At 41.4% G+C, this 24,981-nt stretch overlaps 1 protein-coding gene across 3 annotated transcripts in view; it reads left to right on the forward strand.

The window, feature by feature from the left end:
* The first annotated feature begins 1,259 nt into the window (after nt 1–1,259).
* The window catches only part of CELF2 (CUGBP Elav-like family member 2), a 545,942-nt gene continuing 522,220 nt past the window's right edge, over nt 1,260–24,981 (forward strand). For 2 of the 3 annotated variants that reach the window (XM_065920970.1, XM_065920969.1), the window contains exon 1: nt 1,260–1,485. In XM_065920970.1, the coding sequence (XP_065777042.1) occupies nt 1,433–1,485 (53 nt within the window). In that variant the 5' untranslated portion in view covers nt 1,260–1,432. The remainder of the gene's footprint in view (nt 1,486–24,981) is intronic. The other variant, XM_065920972.1, reaches the window with a different exon arrangement.

The raw sequence follows: 24,981 nt of genomic DNA on the forward strand, positions 1-24,981 counted from the left end.
TAAGTCTGAACTCTTCTTGTGGGGAAACTCTTGGTTGATGCCAGTGCATCCTTAACACCCCTTAACACTCTCCACACCTTTTTCAACCAAGACAAAAAGACCTAGAACTGGCCATGTGTCCAGGAACAATAATCATTGTTTTGTTAGACCAGGGAGGCTGATCTTCCATGTCTGGTGCTGATCTTAAAATTACCTTTTAAAATAAGGGTAGGGAAAGGAGGAATTGGATAGAGAGAGGATCAAGAATCAAGTAAAGCTCACATGGCATGCAGGTACAGGAAAATCTGAATAACCAGAGAAGTCATGGAGACCACTATGGCAGGGGATTTCAAGGTCAATGCCAGGATCCTGGGAGGACAGGGTGGGGGAGGGGCTTCAGAAGTGGAACCTTAGCTAGAACCCAGGAAAGCAGAAAACATGCGAAGAGACAGCGCTGATGAAAATTAGAAACCCGCATGCTCACAAACAACCCACGTCAGCACACACACCGGTCTAGAGGAAAACATTTCTGCTCCGGATTTTTTTTTTTTTAAACATCTGCTATGCACGGTTTCAGATGATTATTGAAAGGATGTTCAGTTTTAAATAAAGGACAAATGATATACAAGTTGAGGGAGAAAAGCCCATGCCCTTTTCTCTTAATGCTTAGAAAGATTCTACGTTTCCCCCTCTTCATGTTATTTTAAAACACGAAAAAGAAAGAAAGGAGGAAAAAAGGCAGTGTAGCAAATTCTCTGCCAGAAAACACACAGTAAATTCTAGCTTGTTAAGCAGCCTGGTTCCAAATTATTTCTAAAAAACAAATCCTAACAGTCATGTAGTTACAGCCTCTGAGGGAAGCTGTAAGCCCGACGCTGGTGTCCCAGAACCAAAGCCACCCCCCCCCCCCCAAAAAAAAAAAGAAAGAAAAAAAAAGAAAGAAACCTAACCGGTTTTCTGACAGAAATATGAAAGCAAAATCTCAGAGGCAGGAGGATGCCCCAGAGGAGGAGAAAGCTGCAGCTTGCAGTAATCTGTAAATGATTGCTGGTAAAGTCTGGAGGCTTCAGGCTTGATCTGTGTTTGTTCCAAAAGCAAGCCAAGAAGGACGGTGTTAATAAAGAGAGATTTAACTGAGAGCTGTGCTTGGAATAAAGTGGGCTACAAAAAGGTCAAATGTGATCAGTCGGAGCAGATTACAAGGGCTTTAAAAGGTGGTGTGGAGAAATGAGCCGGGGTGGGAAGTAATATAGCGCAAGATTGATTTGGGGGGGTGGGGGGAGGTGGAGAAAAGCCAGGACAAGTGCTTATCAATCCTAGAAGGAGGAAGAGCCGCGCGGGCGCCCAGTGGCTCCGGGCCTGAGCCGAGCAGCTGGCGGCCGCCTCCTTCCCCCTTCCCTCCCCGCGCCCCCTCCGCTCCGGACTGGACCTGCCTCCGGCCACCCTCTAGACAATGGTCTCTTTAATCTCTGATTTGGATCCGCTCAAAGACTGGAAAGTTTTAAGGTAGGCCTGCTTTCCTTTCTCTCGCGTCGCTGTTTCCGTTCACGGCCAAGTTCCTCCCCCGCCCCCCCAGCCCAGTTAAGGCGCTCGGGTCGCTGCGCGCAGCGCCCGCGGTGGGAGGCGGGGGCCGCCGGCTCTGCTCGGGGCTGGGCTCCTCCGGGGTGATTCGGCATCCACTTCCAGCAGACGCGGAAAGAGGGGCGTGAGAAGTCCTCAGTTTCACCCCCGAGGGGAAGGCGGTGGATTTTAATGACAGTTTGTCTTCGTGAAATGATTCTTGACGTTGGCTGAGTCTTAACCAGTTATCCTTGCCATTGCGTTTCATGGGGCACTGAATCCATCAAAGAAGTGGCAAACTTTCTGGGACTTCAGATTAAAAAGCGAACTTTCCAGAAAACTATTGCTGCTCCTCTAGGAAGAGAGCCCATGGAAATGCGGTTTTCTCCTGTGACCTCTCCTCCCCAGCCCCAGGTCTAATTTGGAAAAGCCAGTGCTATGAAAACTCGGCTCACCTTTGAACCGAATGAGTGGAGTTTCTGAAAGGAGCTCTTTCTCTGAATGCTCCTGAAAAGATGAACTCTGACCACATCATGATTCAGAGACCCAGAAAAATGAGAACCCAAGGACTTCAAAGTGGCAAAAGTTCATGCATTTCCTCCGCTTGAGTCTAAACTGACTCCTTCGTTAGAGCTCACAATTCCTTTCTAGTTTAACTTACCACTAAAGGGTATTTCCCAGCCAAAAGAACGTTGGGAAGTTAAAAAAAAAATGTTAAATGGATGAGTTTTTATGAAAAGTGCTTCAACACAATGACGTGTTGTCCGTGGTATCTACTCCCAAATATGATTCCATTCTAACTACATCAAGTCCCAAATAAGGCACCTCTTTTGCCTGACATCTTGTAGTAATTGGCTATTACTTAGTTCTCTCTCGTAAGCTCTGCCTAATTTTATGATTTTTAAAATTTATTTTATTGAAGTGTAGTTGATTTACAATGTTGTGTTAATTGAGTAATTCAGTTATGTATATATACATTCTTTTTCATATTCTTTTCCATTATGGTTTATCACAGGATACAGAATATAGTTCCCTGTGTTATACAGTAGGACCTTGTTGTTTAACCATCCTGTATAGGTTGCATCTACAGTACTAATCCCAAACTCCCAATCCCTGTCTCCCTACTTGGCAACCGCAAGCCTTTTCTCTATGTGAGTCTGTTTCTATTTTATAGATCAGTTCATTTGTGTCATACTCTAGATTCCACGTATGGTATTTGTCTTTCTCTTTCTGACTTCACTTAGTATAATAATCTCTAGGTCCATTCCTGTTGCTGAACATGGCATTATTCCGTTGTTTTTGATGGCTGAGTGTTCCATTGTATATTTGTGCCACAGCTTCTTTATCCATTCAACTGTTGACGGACATTTGGGTTGTTTCCCTGTCTTGGCTATTGTAAATAGTGGTGCAATAAACTAATTTTATTATTTTTAAAAGCAACCAGATGAGGGACTCCGCTGGTGGTCCAGTGGTGAAGACTGTCAACTCCCAATGCAGGGGGCCCGAGTTCACTCCCTGGTGGGGGAATTAGATCCCACATGATGCAACTAAGAGTTCACATGTTGCAACTAAAGAGATCCTGAGTACAGCAACTAAAGATTCTGAGTGCTGCAACTAAGGATTCCATGTGATGCAACTAAGACCTGCTCCAGCCAAATAAATAAGTAAATATTTTAAAAATAAACAAAAGCAGCCACATGATACAAAAGAGCAAATAAACAAAAAACTGGCTATTATCTATCTCAATAATTTTCTTTTTTTAAAAAAGAAACTCCTGGAGCTTGCTCAAACTCATGTCCATTGGTGATGCCATCCAACCATCCCATCCTGTCGTCCCCTTCTCCTCCTGCCTTCAATCTTTCCCAGCATCAGGTTCTTTTCAAGTGAGTCAGTTCTTCGCATCAGGTGGTGTGTATACATATCATATAGAATGTGTCATTTTATAATCTGCTCTCTTTGCAGTTAAATATCAAATGCATTTCCAAGTTTCTTCCTTCCCTTCATAATCAAAATTTTAATGGGTATTAATGATGCTGCTTTGTACATTGTTTTTACTAAATTACCCTGTTGATATAAACTTTAGACTATTTCCAGTCCTTGATTTATATGAACAGATTCAGTGGCATCTTTGTGCATATACCTTTCTGTTTTCATTAAATAATTCCCAGGATTTCTAGATGAAAAAACATGAGTGTTTTATGGGTCTGTCAGTGATATTTTCTTCTATTTGTAGATTTAACTTTTAGTTTTAATTGAGAGATGCTAAAGTACTTTTGTAAATGTCCTCATGATGCAGCTATTACAATAAATTTCATTCTCCTTTTCTTTAATTGAATTAGTAACCTACTTCTAATATTGAAATATTTCTTAAGGGTGCTTTTTAAAAAATTATTCTGGGTGATTAACTTATTAATATTATTGCACAAATGGATAAGACGGGCCCTAGCTCTGAGCATATGTAAGATTCAGTTCAGTTCAGTTCAGTCGCTCAGTCGTGTCCAACTCTTTGCGACCGCATGGACTGCAGCATACAAGGCCTCCCTGTCCATCACCAACTCCCAGAGTTTTACTCATGTGAAAAAAAAGTTTTACTCATGTAAAAATGAACTCATGTCCATTGAGTCAGTGATGCCAAAGGCCTTTTTAGATGGTGATCCCTAGTCTTAATGTACTTGAAAACCAGAGGTAATGCTGCCTTTCCCCTCAGTGTGTCTCTAACATAAGTGAAGTTTATTTATGGCTAGAGTAAGTGAAGCTCCACAAACTTGGAATGAGAAGACCTGGGAAAGAGAAGGATCTTTGCATTGACCTCTGGTGCAACAAGTTCATTCTGTCCACACCTCTCCTTGGCAAATGCTATTTCATCCTCGTGTCAGCTGTGTGTAATTCTTTCCCATGATAAGTTATAAACTAGGTAGTATTTAACAGTCACATTTTAAATTCCTTAATTGTTTATAATCAGGCATCATCTTGGCTAATTCTGATTCATAGAGCCATTCACTCACCAACACTAAGGCTCCATCCATTACAGGCATGCCTTGTTTTAATACTCCAGTTTATTGTGCTTCGCAGATATTGCCTTTATTACAAACTGATGGTTTGAAGCAACCCTGCAATGAGCAAGTCTTTTGGCACTATTTTTCTAGCAACATTTGCTCACTTCTTGTCTCAGTGTCCCATTTTGGTAGTTCTCTGAATATTTCAATTTTTTCATCATTATTATACTTCTTCTGGTGATCTGTGGTCTTTAATGTCACTTTTGCAAAAAGATCGTGCATGATTTGCTGAAGGCTCGGATGATGGTGAGCAATTTTTAGCAGTGAAATATTTTTAAATTAAGGGGCTTCCCAGGTGGCTCAGTGATAAAGAATCCTCCTGCCAGTGCAGGAGACACAAGTGGCATGAGTTCAATCCCTGGACTGGGAAGATCTCCTGGAGAAAAAAATGGCAACCCACTCCAGTATTCTTGCCTGGAGAATTCCCATGGACAGAGGAGCCTGGTGGGCTACAGTCCATGGGGTCATAAAAAGTCAGACACAACTGAGTGAGCACATATAGACACATACAATTTTCAGACATAATGCTATTTCACACTTGATAGACTATAGTTTAAATATAACTTTTATTTGCACTGGGAAACCAAAAAATGTGTGTGACTCACTTTATTGTGATTTTCACTTTACTGCAGGGGTCTGGAATCAAACCCATAGTATCTCTGAGATGAGTCTGTGTATACAGGAGAAGCAGAGATATGGCATGACCTTATAAATGGGATAATCTAGCAGGAGACTGAGGAGGCGCATGCTAATGGCATACAGGGTTATACATGACATGATTTACATCAATAAAATGCTTTACAAATCCAGAGGTGAGGGATCCGATTACAATACTGCTACTGCCCTTGTCTGATTAATAGGTGAGCAGAATGCTTGGTCTATAACATGGAAAGACTTTCAGACCTGCCTAACCTGGAATATTTTCCATGTTTGTTCCAGGTATGCAGCTTGGAGTTCTGCCAAACCTGCTGCTCTTGAAAAGTGATTGCAAGGCATGTTTTTTGAATCTGCTCACACCCCAGTTTAGTGTTATAAGATATGATCTGCGGGTGGGATACCAGTTCAGGTCATAAACCTTTTTCAGGCACTATATATTTGGCATCACTCCCTCCTAGGTTCGTTTTGTCAAATGGAAAAAAAAAAAAAAATCCAGGTTGGGAATCCTGCTGTTGGCTGTTTTAATTCCTGACTACCTCAGGGGGCGTAAAAGAAACAACTTCCACCAACATACATGCCAACAATTTGCAGCTGTAACACTCCCCTCTTGACCACTGGGAAAGCACAAACACAAAGGCTTCACTCAAGAGACTCAAAATCAGCTAAGTCAAAAAAAAAAAAATACATAGAAGAAGAAAAAGATAATGACAAAGTAGTAGACGTATGATTAAAAGAATAAAGCAATCCTGCCAATTTGATTCATATAAGATTTCATGGTCATCGATACCACCTGAGGGAAAACAAGTCATAAAGATGACTCAAGTTCAACAGGTTGAAATCGGTACCTATAATCTCCCCCACATCCTGGTTCTTTTCTGGTGTTCTCAGGCTTATGAATCACAGCAAGTAGGTATCCAGCCAGGTACTCAAATTGGAAAGTTGGCAGGCTCCCTCATCCCTCATTTTCCCGCCTAATTACATCCAAACTATCACCAGCTCCACGGATCTCAGCTCCTAAACATCTCCTGCCTCCCCGCTTTTCTGGCCCCACCTATCCTTGCTGTGATCTTACTGTGCTCAGAACTCCATACTCCCTCCTAAATCTCCCTGCTTCAGTTCTTGCTATCGTAGGCTACTTTTCACAGAAGAGGAATGAAAACACTTGAAAGCCTTTCATCAGATCACGTGACTTTCCTTTTAAAAGCCTCCTGGTTATTCTTCAAATAAAAGCCAAGATCCTTATCCTAACCCACAAGACCTCATCTGACCTTACCCTTGACTACCTCTTCAACCATAGCTCCTCTGTCTTTCCCCAGACCCCACCTTACTCCAGCCCCTCTGGTCTTCTTTCTTTACCTACAATGAACTAAGCTTATTTTGGCTGTAGGGTATTTGCAAGGAGCTCTCCCGCTCCTTGCCTAGAAATCTCCCTCATTGTTCCCTGGGCAGGATTCATTCAAGCCTTAGCTCAGATGTCACCTCCTCAGTGAAGCCTTCCTTGATTCCTCAATTTTTTTAAATTGAAATATAGTTAATTTACAATTAGTGTTAGTTTTATTTGTACAGCAAAGTGATTCAGTTGTGTGTGGGTGTGGGTGTGGGTGTGTATATTCTTTTCCAGGTTCTTTTCCATTATAAGTTTTTACAATATATTGAGTATAGTTCCCTGTGGTATACAGTAGGACCTTGTTGTTTATCTGTTTTATATATCATAGTGTATATATATTAATCCCAAACTCCTAACTTATCTCTCCCTCCCAGACCCCTTAATTTAAAGCCATCTGAAAATGACTCTTCAGCATTTCTCACTGGTAGGCTGAACCATAGAGAGCTGCCAACATTCAGCCACTGTAGACCTATAAAACTCAGTTTTGTATGGTTAAACAAATACTCTCACTATGGCACATATCGGTACCTGCTATTTTCATATGTGCTTATTTATTATTTCTCTCCACTGCTAGAATCTGTCTTCGGTATGGTTAACTGATGCCTAAAATATTTCCAGGCACATTACAGAGAATGAATGAGTGAAGAATGAATGAATGGGGACTTTCCTGCTGGTCCAGTGGCTAAGACTTTACCCTCCCTATGCAGGGGCCCTGGGTTCAATTCCTGGTCAGTGAACTAGATCCCACATACTACAACTAAAGATCTGGCATGCTGCAATGAAAATTGAAGATCCCAAGTGCTATAACTATGACCCAGCACAGCCAAATAAATAAATAAGTATTGTTTTATGAAAAGAATGAATGAATGACGTGGTCTCTGCTTATCTCCCTCATTAACTTTATACTCTGAGGCCAGAGGCTTTATGTATTTTGCTCACACCCCAGGGTTTCCTTGGGATGATGGTGGTAGTGTCTTATGTGGAATGAATAAATGGATGAGTGTCTTCTAACTCAGAGTTTAGTAATTCTCTCTTCACTTCCTCCCTTCTGTTGCAATCAGCCAAGTGTCTGGAATTAATAATATGGAAAATTCTTAACTTCTCTGAACCAGATAGATTCAACCAGAATTTTTTCTACATAAAACAATGATCTAGATCAAGGGTTGGCAAACTTTTATAAAGGGCCAGATAGTACAAGGGTCAGGTTTTGGTGGCCACATAATCTCTGTTACAGCTACTTAGTTCTGCCGTCATAACATGAAAGTAGCCAAAGGAAGTATGTAAATAACTAGGCTTGAATGTGAACCAATAAAACTTTACTTATAAAAACAGGAAGTAGGCAGTATTTGGCCCAAGGACCATAGCTTACCTTTTCATCTATCATCTAGGCTAATGACTTGACCACCACCAACAACAGCAACAGAAATCAAGCGGTTTTGATAGATAGTTGGAAGGATGTTTTCAAATCTCATATGACAAAGTACATGCCATAAACTAACCTCATTATTGGGGAAAAAAATGAAGAGCCTTGGTGATATTTCACAGGTCAGCGATGTTTTCAGTCATGAGCACTTGATCTTGCAAAGATGATTACAGTCTGGAGGAAATTTATGGCTCGCACATCCCTTAAATGCTTGGACGAGCCTTCAGGCTATAACAAAAGACACTGTTGCCTGTTCCCTTACTGAGTGTGTGAGAAACTCCCATTAATGAGAACAGCACATGTTGATGGAAAAAAAAATAGACCAAATCCTGACATGTTTTAAGTCACTGCTTGGCCTCGTTTCTTTCTGTTTCGTTGCTTTCTCCAGCTCATTTAGGAGATATTTCTCTTTCACATGCCTGATAAATCTCCCAAGATGAATTCCAAACTCAAGAGGAAAGCATGCAGTGTGATTTTGAATGAATGCCATGTATAGATACTCTTCAGTTCATATTACATGACACCTTGGAGATGCTTGGATTGAGGAGACGTTATGAGGAACTCTCTTGGTGTCCAGTGAGAGCAGGTTGGCCACCCAACGATCAGGAATTATTAGTCTTCTTCCAGGATGACAGAAGAATTACTGATAGCTTCTGTGTGCCAGGCTTTATGCTAAGAGCTCCTTGTTTAATATCTCACTTAATCTTTGCAACCACTCTATGAAATAGGTGGCGGTACTGCTGCTCCTATTTGCTGCACTGTGGACTCCAGGTTTTGGTAACTCTGCGCCAGAGCACTTGAAAAATGATTCCATGTACTGTCTGCCACCTTTCCTTGTTGCACTGGCAACTTGATGAAGCATGTTGCCTTCACTGTGCCCTCGAAGGGAAAAATTTGCACCCCGTTGTTCTTTTTTCCCAGTGGAAAGTTTGAAGAATCATGACCCACTTACTACTGGGTACTTCAAAAAAATCTTTGCAGAGGAGGGGGAGAGTAGGCTATGAAAAGCAAGAGTTATATCCAGTAATAATTCTCTAGATGGAATGAATTACATGTTTATAAAAGTGAACACAAGATCCAGGCCTTTTAAATAATTTATTATATCAGAGAATAATCTACTATTTTTCACAAAACATGACTAATGTAGCACATAACATAATAATAATGACAAAGGGTATTATAAGATCACATAAAAATGTAGAAAAATTCTGTTATCCATAGGTTGGAATGTTACTGCCATCGTTTTTACCTCTCATTCTAGCCCTCAAAAATCCCAGATGCTAAGTCACCCTCAGGTATTGTTTCTGGTCCATTGACTCCAATAATCAGCAGAAAAATCTTCACTTGACAATTACTTTATTCCTCCTCCTGAGTGGGTCTGTTTCTCCAGTGGGTTGGACCAGCAGAGTATCAAGGACAAACCCAACACATCCCAATCCTGTGAAATCTCTGTTAGGAGAAGCAAAAGAAAAACTCCCCCGCCATGGGGGAATGTCTCTCTAAGGTCAGAGACCACAGAGAAGAATACTGGAGTGGGTTGCCATTTCCTTCTCCAAGGGATCTTCCCAGCCCAGGAATCAAACCCGGGTCTCTTGCACTGCAGGCGAACTCTTTACCATCTGAGCCACCAGGAAACCCCCACAGAGAAGTTATTTTCCCCAAATGGAAGAAGATCACCTGCCGCTTTTATTCCACTATTTCAGAAGAGGATCTGCTAGTGACCTCTCTACACTCCCCAAATATGTGTTCAGACTCAAGAGTTCCTGAATACTAGCATCATATGCTGTAGATCAGGGGTCCTCAACCCCTGGGCAATGAACCAGTACCAGGGACCATGGCCTGTTAGGAACTGGGCCGCACAGCAGGAGGTGAGTGGCAGGCCAGCGACGGAAGCTTCATCTGTATTTACAGCCACTTCCCAACCTCGCGTTACTGCCTGAGCTCTGTCTCCTGTCAGATCAGTGGCAGCATCATGATGAGTTGTATAATTATTTCATTGTATATCACACTGTAATGATAAATAGAAATAAAGTGCACAACAAATGTAATGCACTTGAATTATCCTGAAACCAACTCGCCCGCTGCACAACCACCACCAGTCCATGGGAGAATTGTCTTCCATGAAACTGGTCCCTCGTGCCAAACAGGCTGGGGACTGGTGCTGTAGGTCATGGCGTCAGGAGAGGACTCAGTGTGAGGGTGTCACGTCTGTTCCCACATGGAGTCCCTGTGTTTACCCCCCCCTCTGTTTTCCTGCAACAAAGGCACCTCAAGAGATAACTGATTACTCCCCTTTGTGCAACATTGTGTTATAAAATCTCCCTGACCCAGATCTGATTCTTCCCCATTTCCTCCAAAGGCTTTCCAGCTGACTCAGTGGTGAAGAATCTGCCTCTCATTGTAGGAGACGCAGGTTTGATCCCTGGGCCGGAAAATGGCAACCCACTCCAGTATTCTTGTCTGGAAAATCCCATGGAGTGGGGGCTACAGTCCATGGGGTTGCAAAAGAGTCAGACTTGGCTTAGCGACAAAACACCAGTTTCCTCGAAGGACAGCTCAGTAACCATCTCTCCTTGCCTTTACATCCCACAGGAAAGAAGGTAGCCATCAGGAAAGAAGGTTTTCTTCCCCTAAATGCTCATAGCACTGAATCTAAGCCTTAGATGCTCCAGTGCAAGTCCAAATTTCCTGCTTTGTAAGGTTTATGTATATCTTAGTTTAATTCCTAGACGGTAAACTCTCAAAAGATAGATAAGGTCCACGCCCCATTCATCTTTGCATCCACTTGCATCCCTAGCATCATCCGACATGGCATTTCGCCCAGCCAGGATTTGAACAGACATCTGCACATTCCTCATTTGTAAGATGAGAGATTGAACCAGATTATATCCAGGGATCCTGTTTATAAAATTGCACCATCAGTGTGAGAACAAAGAAGCACCCTCCCCCAGGGCCCTGAGTCCCATCTCTGAGCCACATGATGCATCCTTTCCCTACACTGATGAGTTTTTCTCTCAGCGAAGCAATTCTCTTGCTATTGATCCTCATTTTCTTTCAAGCCTCTTTTATTCCCAGTCCTTCTGTAGAGTTGATGGACTAAACTACAAACCTGGTTTCAGATGTTCTGTCTCGAACTAGGGCAATAATGTAAATCAGCTGTTCCAGGAATGAGTTTTGCTGACACATATTGACATTAGCAATCATAGGACCAGTCCTACAGGGCTCAGTATTACAATCAGTCCAGGTTGCAGGTGTTTCGGTTACCCATGGCTTTGGCACCATTTTGCTTTTCATTGCACTAGTTTTTCATTCTTATAGAGACACAAATGTCTAAGCCAGAAAGAATTGTAAGAGGCCCTTAGAAACAGCAATTTTCTATATTTTATCATGTTTCCTGGTAGTAAGTGAAAGATTTTGTAAACAGAAAAATGTTGCCCTCATTTAAGTTTGGTATTTACAAATGGAACACAATGCTGCTTCTGAACCTTTACACATACATTTTTTCCCACCATCATTATCATCATTATTGACCATAACAACCATTATTGAGTACCCCAAAGCTGGAATATTCTTTCCATCTTCTCTATGAAAACACATATGCTTAAAAAGTTTGTTCTAACCTGAGCTTCTGAAGGTAACTTTACCTGATAACCCTGCTCACTTTGTCCACTTGCCTCATTAGAACTTCCTTAACATTTAGCCATCACTCTATAGAGATGTAGTTTAAATGACTATTTGGAATGTGGGGGCTTTTGGGGGGCAGATATAATTGGCATATAACCTTATGTTAGTTTTTGGTGTACAACATAATGATTCACTGTTTGTAAAGACTGCAAAATGATCACCACAGTAAATCTAGCTAACATGTATCACCATACATAGTTACAAAATTTTTTTTCCTATGATGAGAATTTTTAAGATTTACTTTCTTAGCAACTTTCAGCTAGGCAATATAGTATTATTAGCTATAGTCACCATGCTGTACATTTCATCCTCATGACTTACTCATTTTATAATTAGAAGTTTGTATTTTTTGACCTTCATCTATTTGGCCCAACCCCTAACTCCCCACCTCTGACAACCACCACTCTCATCTCTGCATCTGTGAGCCAATTTGAATTGATGGAGGGGGTGTTTTGTTTTATTTTTTTGAAGATTCTACATATAAGTAAGATAATACAGTATTTGTCTTTCTCTGTCTGACTTATTTCACTTAGTGTAATCCCTTCAGGTTCCGTTCATGTCATTGCATGTGGCAAGATTTTATTCTTCTTTATGGCTGAAAATATTCTGTTGTACATATATACCACATCTTCTTACCCATCCATCTACTGATGCATGCTTAGATAGTTACCGTATCTTGGCTATTTTAAATAAAGTTGCCATGATAAGGGGGTGCATATACCCTTCTGAGTTAAGTGTTTCTATTTTCTCCAGATAAATACCCAGAAGTGGAATTGCTGGAATATGTGGTAGTTCTATTTTTTATATTCTGAAGAACCTCCGTACTGTTCTTCATGATGGCCACCAATATTATTTTCATTTACACCAGTAGTGTACAAGGATTTCCTTTTCTCCACATCCTTGCCAACACTTTTTATTTATTGTCTTTCTGATAACAGCCATTCTAATAGATGGGAGGTGATACTGCATTGTGGTTTTGATGGGCATTTCCCTGATAAATAGTGACACTGAGCACCTTTTTATATGCCTGTTGGCCATCTGTATGTCCTCTTTGGAAAAAATGTCTTTTCAGATTCTCTGCCTATTTTTAGATTAGGTGAACTTCAACACTGAGGCCCACCATGATGGGTATTTATGAAATCTGTACGTTTCAATGACATAACAATTGTGGTTCTTTTACACACAGATGGGAAGTAAGATTGGGCGCTGTTAAATGCACTGTGCTCAGGGAATGGAGGGGAATTTGGGTCCTGATGTAGATGACAGCTTCCTCTCATGGGCAAGTTTCCACAGGGACTGAGGGTGGGGAGGCCAAGATGGGGGCCCCGCAGTTTCCCAACCAAGGATTTTAAAAGCTGTTTGTTTGGGAATCCTGGAGGTGAGAGCCAGGAGCTGGAACATTCTATAATACTTAGTCAGCCTCCCCTACTGCCAATTCTGCCAAATTCAGACCCTCGTGACCTGAGAGAAATAATGACAAATTGAAGCAAAAACAATAGTTTATAATTAAATGTAGCATTGGCGCAAAACCTCTATATAAATATATATCTGTAAAAATCTAATGAGCTGGTTTGGACTGTACAGAATACTCAGTTTTCCCCTGATATAATCTAGTTTCTTCCAAGTAACTTCTGCTCTGTTTCTCATTGAAACCGCAGCTTTGGTTAGAATGTTCCTGCTGCAGGTAATCAAACACTAACTGTTTCATCTCCATTTTACAGTGGTCTAAACCAAGTGTTGGTAAACTTTTTTTTTTTTTTTTTTGCAATGGGCCAGTTAGTCAATATTTTTGGCTTTGCTGACAAACCATATGGTCTCTGTCACAACTATTCAGCTCTGCCATGGTAGCACAAAAGCAGCCAGAGACAATATAGAAATGAATGGGCATGGCCGTATTCCAATAAAACTCTACTTACGAAAACAGAGAGTGGGCTGGATGTGGCCCACAGGCCATCGTCAGTCAGTGGCCCATGTCTGCTCCGCTGAGTTCTGGATCTTTCAGAGCCAAGGCAGCCTGGCCAGCAGCAGGGAAATTGAACCAGAGGGAGCAGCAAGAGAGAATGTGTTTTCCCAGATGCCGTGCACTGAGCTGGCCTCAGCTGTACTTGGCTTTCATCGCTGGGAAGAAGAGAAAGGGTACGAGGAGTAAGGGAGGGACGGCTGGGCTATATGAGACCCAGGATCACCTTTTACTTTGGCTACATGGAGGCAAGAAGCAGAGTGTCCTTCACCTTTCAAGGAAGACCCAGCACTGGTACCCACCTGACCTTTATGATGACCCGGAAGCTCATCCATCCGTTGCCGGAACTCATCTCTTTGGAGCATGGGCCCAGATGAGGAAATGAGACCAAGAGAGGGAAAGAAAAGAGGATCTTGAAAAACCTGCCCTATAAGGATTATAGGGATCTGAGGAAAGAAGGCAGCCCGGGTCATTGATTGCCCAAAGCCCGAGATAGTCACAGAGTGACTTCTGGAGAAATATAGCCTAACCCTTTGACTCCACTGTTGCTATCTTTATCACCGCAAAATTGTCCTGGAACTTCCCTGATATTCCAGTGGTTAAGACTCTGCCTTCCAGCGCAAAGAGGGTATGGGTTCGCTCTCTGTTCAAGGAGATGAGATCCCACATACCTCGTGGCCAAAAAACATAAAACAGAAGCAGTGTTGTAACAAATTCAATGAAGACTCAAAAAATCTTAAAAAAAAAAAAAAAAATCGCCCTCTTCTTTAGGACATGGCCAGGTGGCACCATAGTAAAGAATCCACCCGCCAATGCAGGAGATGTAAGATTTGTGAGTTCAATCCCTGGCTCAGGAAGATCCCTTGGAGTAGGAAATGGCAACCCCCTCCAATACGCAGGCCTGGAAAATTCCACAGACAGACGAGCCTAGTGGGTTACACAGTGCATGGGGTCACAGAGTCGAACACCACCGAGCACACAGCACACATACGCATTTTATCATTAAACAAAAATAAAGCTCACTCACAGGCTGAAGGCTAAGTTGAACATGTGCATGATCGTGCCAAGCAGAGAGATTTAGTATCTCACAGAAGCCCACAATTCCTGTCTGATGGGTACCTCTTTGCCCCCACTGTGACGGGTCATTCATCACCATCATTGCAGAACACAAATAGCATTTTTGAAGAGATTTGGGATTAAGAATGGGCACAAGGCCAAATGAAGGACCACAGCTTTCCTGGCTTCTCCAGCGTTGTAAAGCTCTTCAGAGAGATCAGTCAGTTACAGCTTACTCGGAATCTAGATTACCGTGATATGATGTCTGGGAATTTACGTTTTAAAGACTTACTTCCACTTATGCAGCTGGAGTGGGGCTGAGGGGATGGGGGCACAAGTGTCCAGGAATTAGGAGTTTGGTGAGGATTTCTGTGCCCCAGAGTTTCTGCCCAGAAGACCAGTGTCGGGAGCACTTGAGGGTGAGCTGAGTCCCTGCCTGGTGCAGGGAGCACTCTCCACCGTTGAACCTTACTTAATAAATTACCACTTCACAATGAATTGCCCTTAAACCATTCAATCGAAAGTGTCAGTTCCTCTTGTCAAAGAGCTGGAATTATACAAGAGAAGACCACTGGAGAGAGACGTGGTTTGAAGCAGAATTTCTTTCTTAAAGACTTTAATTTCATTTATGACTTCTTCCCAATTGCTAGGAAACCCTCTGGTGCCTGCCCTGCTCCAGATCTAATCAGGCTCCTCCCAGCTCCCTGGCTTTGTTCTCCGCCCCAGCCCCCAACTGTCCCCTCCTGGAGCAGGACGCAGGTTTTACCTCTGGGCCCCTGGCACTGGTGACGACAGACAGGGAGGACCAGGAAGGAAGAGTGCTATGTAATACATCGTTTGCTCGATTCATATTTCTGAAGGAAAGGAAGGGAAGTGTCATTGTTTTCACCTTTGAAAGAGGAGTGAGTGTGTTGGAGGAAAACAGCTCCTGAGGACTTGGATTTTTGTTTAAAATTAAAAAACCAGTGACTGAGTTGGAGAGTAAAGCTGTTTCCCTGCTTCCCAAACTAGTATTTGCTTTGCTGTCTTCTCTCATTACTAAAGGCAGGCCGCAAAGGCAGTTTTCCATTTATTGAACATATCTTGGGCAGAGCTCTCATAACGGAACTAGCGTGTTGTGCTTTTGAATCCTGCTTTTAAGCTCTGTCTGCAATCAGGCAGAGCTCTCTGGAGGATAAAGCTATATTAAGCTTTAAATCTCTAGTTAATTTTTTTGTTTGTTTCCATAAAATTGCTTTCCTTGTCTTTTGCTTTTTCTCTGCAGGTCCACTGTTCAGTAAATCAGCAGAATCACCAGTCCTCTCAATGAGCCCATTAGTTAGATGGGGATCAGAGAGAAATATTTTGCATATAAACTTCAAACACCATACAGTAGAGAAAGAATAAGAGGATTTGGATTCACTGACTCTCTATTTTATAGCATGGATATTTTGTCCCAGTAATTGGTTTGAATCCCTTTTGATCATCATTTCTTATATTTTGGCAATATTTTTCTCTTTATAAAGACTGTAAATGTTTTTTAACTTGTCCGAATGCCCTTCTCCCACCTTGATCTTTTACTTTCAGTGACTCCCTGCAACTGAATTTGCTCTGAACTCCAACTGCCAAACTGTAAAAGTTTGAACCACATCTTTGAGGCAATAAATTTCTGTGTTTTTAATTGGTAGGCACAGTGGCTTTTGTTAATGAGAGTTCAGATGAGGAAAAAATAAACCTGTTCTAGAAGGTTGTGGAAAATGCCCTCATGTTTCACAAATCTATTGATTTACATTTTGATTTCTCTTTATATTTGATTTTTAAAAAAATAATCGGAGGTAAATGTAGTTAATTTTGTGTTGTAAGGTGATACAGGGAACTGCCTGTCTGCTTCTGACTCTAGATAAACCTCTGTTTTAAGAAGTATTTGCAGAAAACCTAATCTACCTGATTATAGCAATCAAGATATTTTAGGTTTATTGAGTGTATTTTGCAATGCACAGTTTAATTATGACATTCTCTGTGTCCCTTTCCTATGATTATTTTTCTCTGCATTATGCACATATTGAATAGCCATCAAACTGTCTGTAAGGGGGAGAATGAATAAGTGGAAAATTAAATGTCCAGTTAAGTAGCAACAAGCCTTCAGCAGATATGGAAAACAAGTCATATCTTAAAAATACAGTCCATTCTTCTGAGGGGTCTTGGATAAACAAACTTAGTATTACTCAAGCTAATCATGTGGCACTAATTTACTGCCTTGCTTTTCCATTAAACTCTCTCCAGGTGACTCCATATGACAATAGGGTTTAGTAGATTCCAGATTCAGGTAATGGATTAACGTTAAGCAGATATTCTTTTAAAGACAGCATGTAACCAAAGTCTGTACTTGAGTTTTCAACATGAAAACCTGTAGTAGAGAAAAGATAAACTATGTTAACAGGAATTCTTCTGCCCCTTACTTAAGAAAGAAAACCGAGCGTTGGAAAAGGAAATTGGAAGTCGATTGTTGTTCTGGTGTCTGACTTTCTGCAACCCCACGCACTACAGCATGCCAGGCTTCCCTGACCTTCACTATCTCCTGGATCTTACTCAAATTCATGTCCATTGAGTCGCTGAAGCCATCTAACCATCTCATCCTCTATTGTTCCCTTCTCCTCCTGCCCTCAACCTTTCCCAGCATCAGGATCTCTTCGAGTGAGTCAGCTCTTTGCATCAGGTGGCCAACATAGCTTTGAAAGTCTACAGGTTATAGTTATTGGAAACTTGTTCCAGAGGTCTCTGGATAGTACACAGCAAATATGGCAGGTGGTCAAGGGGTCTCCCCTCGGCTGCTTGAAGTAAGTGGATGCTTGGTGGGAGTCAGAGTTGAAGAGAAGGTAGAGACACATCTGTCTATATTAGGCTTTCTTTGTCCTGAATTTTGGGCATGAAGTAAGATAATGAGATTGGTGGAGACCTTCCTGGTGGTTCAGTTGGTAAAGAATCCACCTGCAATGCAGAAGACAGGGGTCCAATACCTGGGTCGGGAAGATCTGGAGAAGTGAATGGCTATCTACTCCAGTATTTCTGCCTGGGAAATCCCAGTGGACAGAGGAGCCTAGTGGGCTACAGCCCATTGGGTCACACAGAGTCGGGCATGACTTAGTGACCAAACCACCACCAACCACCACCGCCAATGAGGTTGGTGAGCTCACTCCCTTCCTCAACATTTCTTTTTCTAATTTGTTCCTGAAGCCTAACATGTAGCAGGAGAGAGAGCTTCAGAACAACACAGACCTGAATTCAGGTCCAGTCTGCCACTTAATAGCTGTGTCTTTAGCTAGGTAGACTCTCTGAGCAAAGGTTGTGTGCCTCACACAGAGTGAGGCCAAATAAACTGAAACATCACAGTTTAGAGCAGAGAAAGTTTATTGCAAGGCTAAGCAAGGGGAACAAGTGGCTCATGCTCAGAACCCCCAAACTCTTTGATGGTTCAAGGGAAAGAGTGTTTATAGGCAAAATTTGGGGTGAGGGCTATAGTGTGTGACTTTCTTCTGATTGGTTAGTGGTGAGGTACCAGGGAGGTGTTCCAGGAATCTTGTGCTTAGCTTGAAGTTGCTGTCCTCCACCTCAGTGGGGGTTTTAGTGCTACAGAAGAACTCAAAGATATCATTAAATATATTCCTTGAGAAGGAACCAGGACCTTACCCTATGACTGCACTATTGTTCGGAGAGGAAAACATGAATGAGATCACAGAATGGCATCTGTGTAGATACAGAAGTAGGTAGAGCCATGGGAATTATACATGGGCCTCTGACCTAGTTAAGGACATCAGGAAAGGTACTCCTGTGGAGTAATTAGTTAAAGTGAGATCAGAACATGATGTAGGATTTAACTAGTAGGAAAAGGTGCTAAGATGCCTTCTAAGCCATGTTGAGGATCTTGTTCTTTCATCCTAAGGACAGTGGAAACTACTCAGATTTTTCAACAGCAATGTGCCAAGAAGACTTCCTTTCCAAAAGTTCATAAGGAAAGCAAGTATGGATGTGCAAAGAGCATTTCTGAAGCTGTTGGAGATGTCCAGTCCAGAGATGACCGTAGCTTGAACTAGGAGAATAGCAGTAGGGAGGGAGATAAGTGGACAGACTCAAGTCATATTTAGAGTCTTCCTAGGTGGCTCAATGGTAGAAAAAAAAAAAAAAAGAAAGAAATCTGCCTGCCAATACATGGGGATGTAGGAGACGTGGGTTCAATCCTGAGCTGGGAAGATCCCTTGGAGAAGGAAATGGCAACCTGCTACAGTTATTCTTGCCAGGATAATCCCATGGACAGAGAAGCCTGGTAGGCTATAGTCCATGGGGTTGCAAAGGAGTCAGATATGACTTAGTGAATAAACAATAACAAATGAGATTTAGGAAATAAAATCTAAGGGTTTGGGGTGATCTTAGAGATGAGGGTGAGAGAAGAAAAATACCAAGGATGACTTGTAGATTTGTGGCGTGGTAGGTGTATCGTTTACTGAGGTTGAATCTTGCAAGTGAACCAGATTTAAGGTTGGTTTTGGACATCTTGAATCCAGCGTGGTCTCTAAGATACCTCAGAAGACCCCTCAAGCAATAAGTTGACCCTATGGAACTCAAATTCCAAAGAGATGAGTGGAGAGATCTACATATAGTTCACTTGTGTGTGGGGAGTGAGGGGGTGATTGAACGCATCTGTGCTGGTTGAGTGCCTGTAAGTAACATGGGCATGGAAAGGAAAGAGGCCCTAGGACTGAGGCTTAAAAAAATACCAGTGGTCAGTGGCTTAGCTCCTGGTGTTCGCCACACATCTTAGTCATCATTAAATTAATTTCACTTTCTCCTCGGAAGCACCTCCTGAGTTAAGGTCCTTCTCATCTTCCTTAGTGCTTTGGCCACAAGTGAGCTCTTCTGTCTTTCTCTGTAATTCGGTTAGGTTCTAACAAGGTTCACTGCCACTTTCCTTCCCTACACCGGGCTTCTCATGGAGCTGCTGTGGTTATCTCCTTAGACAAGTGTGATCTTATTTCTCCCCTACTTAGAAGCCTTGGGTCTCCCTGTTCTCTCCTGTTTCTATGTTTGCTGAGCAAGAATCATGTTGTACTGCCACTGCTTATTCCAAAGTTGGTTTCTCTCTGCAATAGACTTGCTGGTAGAGGGGACCAAACTTCACCCACCTTTGCATCTTCAAAGCCTGGGAAAGCATTTGGCATCTAGGAAGTGTGCAGTGATGTGAACCCTGCTGCCATTTGACCTTCCGTTCCTTCTGTACAAATGTGGACACAGCTCTTTGCTGCCTGCCTACCTTGGAGGCACATTTTCCTGCAAGGGAAGAAATCTCCTTAGCTTAAAGAAAGGAGTTATAGAAATAGTGCTTAAAAGGAGTGCTAGGAACACATATGCAATCATGTGTTTTGAACTTAGTAGGCAAAGTGGCTTTACTGGTTTAGGCATCACCTTATTTTTACTCAAAACAAAATGCTCTCAAAACTCCCCTCTCCACCAGATTAAATTCCATAGGTTGATTACATGTATTCAGTGAGAAAAATTTTAAACTTCCATTTGAAGAATCTCGGCGGAGAAGATGTCTTTTAAAGGAAGTAACTACCTGTATTTCTTGTATATAGACCTGATTTACTATTTTACTGGTTTCTTGCAATGAAGGTTCTTTTCCTACTCTTTTCATATGAAAGAGAGAGAGAGCATGTTTTTGAATAAGTATGGAAACCTTGTCCTTTGGAGTTAAGGAAATTAGATATTTACTTATTACATATTTTTATTTTTCATCTTGTTTGGAAAGCAACTGGTCCTAGTAGCTTGCCTAGGATTGATACATTCCAAAAAATCTACATATAATGAACATTTTTGTACATTTCTAAGATTTGTCACTTATAGGGCAATGATGAATGCTGATAAATCCAAAATGAAATTTTTAGCAATTATTTACTTCTTTTGATAAGAGTCTGGATTCTCTGAGCTCTTAAAAACAGGGTGTTTTCTTGAGATGGAGTAAAAAGGCTCTGAAAAATACCATATGTAATTCTATTCTTCTGTTGTTTCCTTGGGGGAAAAAAATACCACAACCCAGAAAGCACTTCTTAAAACTTTTTTTTTTTTTTTTTTTTTTTTGTGAGTAGAAACAGAAAGAAAAAATGTACAGGTAATACTAGTACCCTTTAGAGTTCCAGGTAAAAATAAATGTATGATGAGCCTGTAGTTGAAATCACAGATTAAGTCAAAATCCGATATCTGAGCCCTGTCTCCAAACATTTCAGCTGCACTAGCTCTGCATTTATAGACTTCCTTTGCACAGTCTTATGGGATGAGTGGGGAAGAGCGAGGATCAGAGCTGTTGCCGGGGTGTAAATTGGTTACAGGACTGTAACTCAATTTGGGTAATTAGGAATGGGGAGTCGTGATCCATCTCATGCTTTGACTGTTCACATTTCGATCTCTCTTCTCTGCACCTCATGCTTTTTAATCTATCAGTTCAGTTCAGTCACTCAGTCATACCCGACTCTGCAACCCCATGGACTGCAGCACGCCAGGCTTCCCCGTCCATCACCAACCCCTGGAGCTTGCTCAAACTCATGTCCGAGTCAGTAATGCCATCCAACCATCTCATCCTCTGTCGTCCCCTTCTCCTCCTGCCTTCAATCTTTCCCAGCATCAGGGTCTTTTCCAGTGAGTCAGTTCTTTGCATCAGGTGGCCAAATTATTGGAGCTTCAGCTTCAACATCATTCCTTGCAATGAATATTCAGGACTGATTTCCTTTAGAATGGACTGGTTGGATCTCCTTGCAGTCCAAGGGACTCTCAAGAGTCTTCTCCAACATCACAGTTCAAAAACATCAATTCTTCGGCTCCCAGTTTTCGTTATGGTTCAACTCATATCCATACGTGACTACTGGAAAAACCATAGCTTTGATTAGACGGACCTTTGTAGGCAAAGTAATGTCTCTGCTTTCTAATATGCTGTCTAGGTTGGTCATAGCTTTTCTTCCAAGGAGCAAGCGTCTTTTAATGTCATGGCTGCAGTCATCATCTGCAGTGATTTTGGAGCCCAAAAAAATAAAGTTTGTCACTGTTTCCATTGTTTCCCCATCTATTTGCCATGAAGTGATGGGACCAGGTGCCATTATCTTGGTTTTCTGAATATTGAGTTTTAAGCCAGTTTTTTCACTCTCTTCCTTCACTTTAATCAAGAGGCTATTTAGTTCCTCTTCAATTTCTGCCGTAAGGGTGGTGTCATCTGCATATCTGAGGTTACTGGTATTTCTCCCTGAAGTCTTGATTCTAGCTTATGCTTCATCCAGCCCAGCATTGCTCATGGTATACTCTGCATATCAGTTAAATAAGCAGGGTGACAATATACAGCCTTGACGTACTCCCTTCCCAATTTGGAACCAGTCTGTTGTTCCATGTCCAGTTCTAACTATTGTTTCTTGACCTGCATACAGATTTCTCAAGAGGCAGGTAAGGTGGTCTGCTATTCCCATCTCTTTAAGAATTTTCTACAGTTTGTTGTGATCCATAAAGTCAAAGGCTTTTTCGTAGTCAATAAAGCAGAAGTAGAAATTTTTCTTGAATTCTCTTGTTTTTTCTATGATCCAATGGATGTTGGCAATTTGATCTCTGGTTCCTCTGCCTTTTCTAAAACCAGCTTGAACATCTGGAAGGTCATGGTTCACGTATTGCTGAAGTCTGGCTTGGAGAATTTTGAGCATTACTTTGCTAGCGTGTGAGATGAGTGCAACTATGTGATAGTTTGAACATTCTTTGGCATTGCCCATCTATGGGATTGGAATGAAAACTCACTTTTTCCAGTCCTGTGGCCACTGCTAAGTTTTCCAAATTTGCTGTCATATTGAGTGCAGCACTTCCACAGCATCATCTTTTAGGATTTGAAATAGCTCAACTGAAATTCCATCATCTCCACTAGCTTTGTTAGGAGTGATGCTTCTTTTTTTTTTTTTTTTTTTTTTTTAAATATTATTTTATTAGTTGGAGGCCAATCACTTTACAACATTTCAGTGGGTTTTGTCATACATTGACATGAATCAGCCATATAGTTACACGTATTCCCCATCCCGATCCCCCCTCCCACCTCCCTCCCCACCCGACTCCTCAGGGTCCTCCCAGTGCACCAGGCCCGAGCACCTGACTCATGTATCCCACCTGGGCTGGTGGTCCGTTTCACCATAGATAATATACATGCTGTTCTTTCAAAACCTCCCACCCTCACGTTCTCCCCCAGAGTTCAAAAGTCTGTTCTGTACTTCTGTGTCTCTTTTTCTGTTTTGCATATAGGGTTATCGCCACCATCTATCTAAATTCCGTATATATGTGTTAGTATACTGTAATGATCTTTATCTTTCTGGCTTACTTCACTCTGTATAATGGGCTCCAGTTTCATCCATCTCATTAGAACTGATTCAAATGAATTCTTTTTAACGGCTGAGTAATATTCCATGGTGTAAATGTACCACAGCTTCCTTATCCATTCATCTGCTGATGGGCATCTGGGTTGCTTCCATGTCCTGGCTATTGTAAACAGTGCTGCAATGAACATTGGGGTGCACGTGTCTCTTTCAGATCTGGATTCCTCAGTGTGTATGCCTAGAAGTGGTATTGCTGGGTCATATGGCAGTTCTATTTCCAGTTTTTTAAGAAATCTCCACACTGTTTTCCATAGTGGCTGTACTAGTTTGCATTCCCACCAACAGTGCAAGAGGGTTCCCTTTTCTCCACACCCTCTCCAGCATTTATTGCTTGTAGACTTTTGGATAGCAGCCATCCTGACTGGCGTGTAATGGTACCTCATTGTGGTTTTGATTTGCATTTCTCTGATGATGAGTGATGTTGAGCATCTTTTCATGTGTTTGTTAGCCATCTGTATGTCTTCTTTGGAGAAATGTCTGTTTAGTTCTTTGGCCCATTTTTTGATTGGGTCGTTTATTTTTCTGGAATTGAGCTTCAGGAGTTGCTTGTATATTTTTGAGATTAATCCTTTGTCTGTTTCCTCATTTGTTATTATTTTCTCCCAATCTGAGGGCTGTCTTTTCACCTTACTTATAGTTTCCTTTGTTGTGCAAAAGCTTTTAATTTTCATTAGGTCCCATTTGTTTATTTTTGCTTTTATTTCCAATATTCTGGGAGGTGGGTCATAGAAGATCTTGCTGTGATTTATGTCGGAGAGTGTTTTGCCTATGTTCTCCTCTAGGAGTTTTATAGTTTTTGGTCTTACATTTAGATCTTTAATCCATTTTGAGTTTATTTTTGTGTATGGTGTTAGAAAGTGTTCTAGTTTCATTCTTTTACAAGTGGTTGACCAGTTTTCCCAGCACCACTTGTTAAAGAGATTGTCTTTTTTCCATTGTATATCCTTGCCTCCTTTGTCAAAGATGAGGTGTCCATAGGTTCGTGGATTTATCTCTGGGCTTTCTATTCTATTCCATTGATCCATATTTCTGTCTTTGTGCCAGTACCATACTGTCTTGATGACTGTGGCTTTGTAGTAGAGTCTGAAGTCAGGCAGGTTGATTCCTCCAGTTCCATTCTTCTTTCTCAAGATTACTTTGGCTATTCGAGGTTTTTTGTATTTCCATACAAATTGTGAAATTATTTGTTCTAGTTCTGTGAAAAATACCGTTGGTAACTTGATAGGGATTGCATTGAATCTATAGATTGCTTTGGGTAGAATAGCCATTTTGATAATATTGATTCTTCCAATCCATGAGCACGGTATGTTTCTCCATCTGTTTGTGTCCTCTTTGATTTCTTTCATCAGTGTTTTATAGTTTTCTATGTATAGGTCTTTTGTTTCTTTAGGTAGATATACTCCTAAGTATTTTATTCTTTTTGTTGCAATGGTGAATGGTATTGTTTCCTTAATTCCTCTTTCTGTTTTTTCATTGTTAGTGTATAGGAATGCAAGGGATTTCTGTGTGTTAATTTTATATCCTGCAACTTTACTATATTCATTGATTAGCTCTAGTAATTTTCTGGAAGAGTCTTTAGGGTTTTCTATATAGAGGATCATGTCATCTGCAAACAGCGAGAGTTTCACTTCTTCTTTTCCTATCTGGATTCCTTTTATGTCTTTTTCTGCTCTGATTGCTGTGGCCAAAACTTCCAACACTATGTTGAATAGTAGTGGTGAGAGTGGGCATCCTTGTCTTGTTCCTGATTTCAGAGGAAATGCTTTCAATTTTTCACCATTGAGGGTGATGCTTGCTGT

Source organism: Muntiacus reevesi, chromosome 2, assembly GCF_963930625.1.
Source record: "Muntiacus reevesi chromosome 2, mMunRee1.1, whole genome shotgun sequence".
NCBI lineage: Eukaryota > Metazoa > Chordata > Mammalia > Artiodactyla > Cervidae > Muntiacus > Muntiacus reevesi.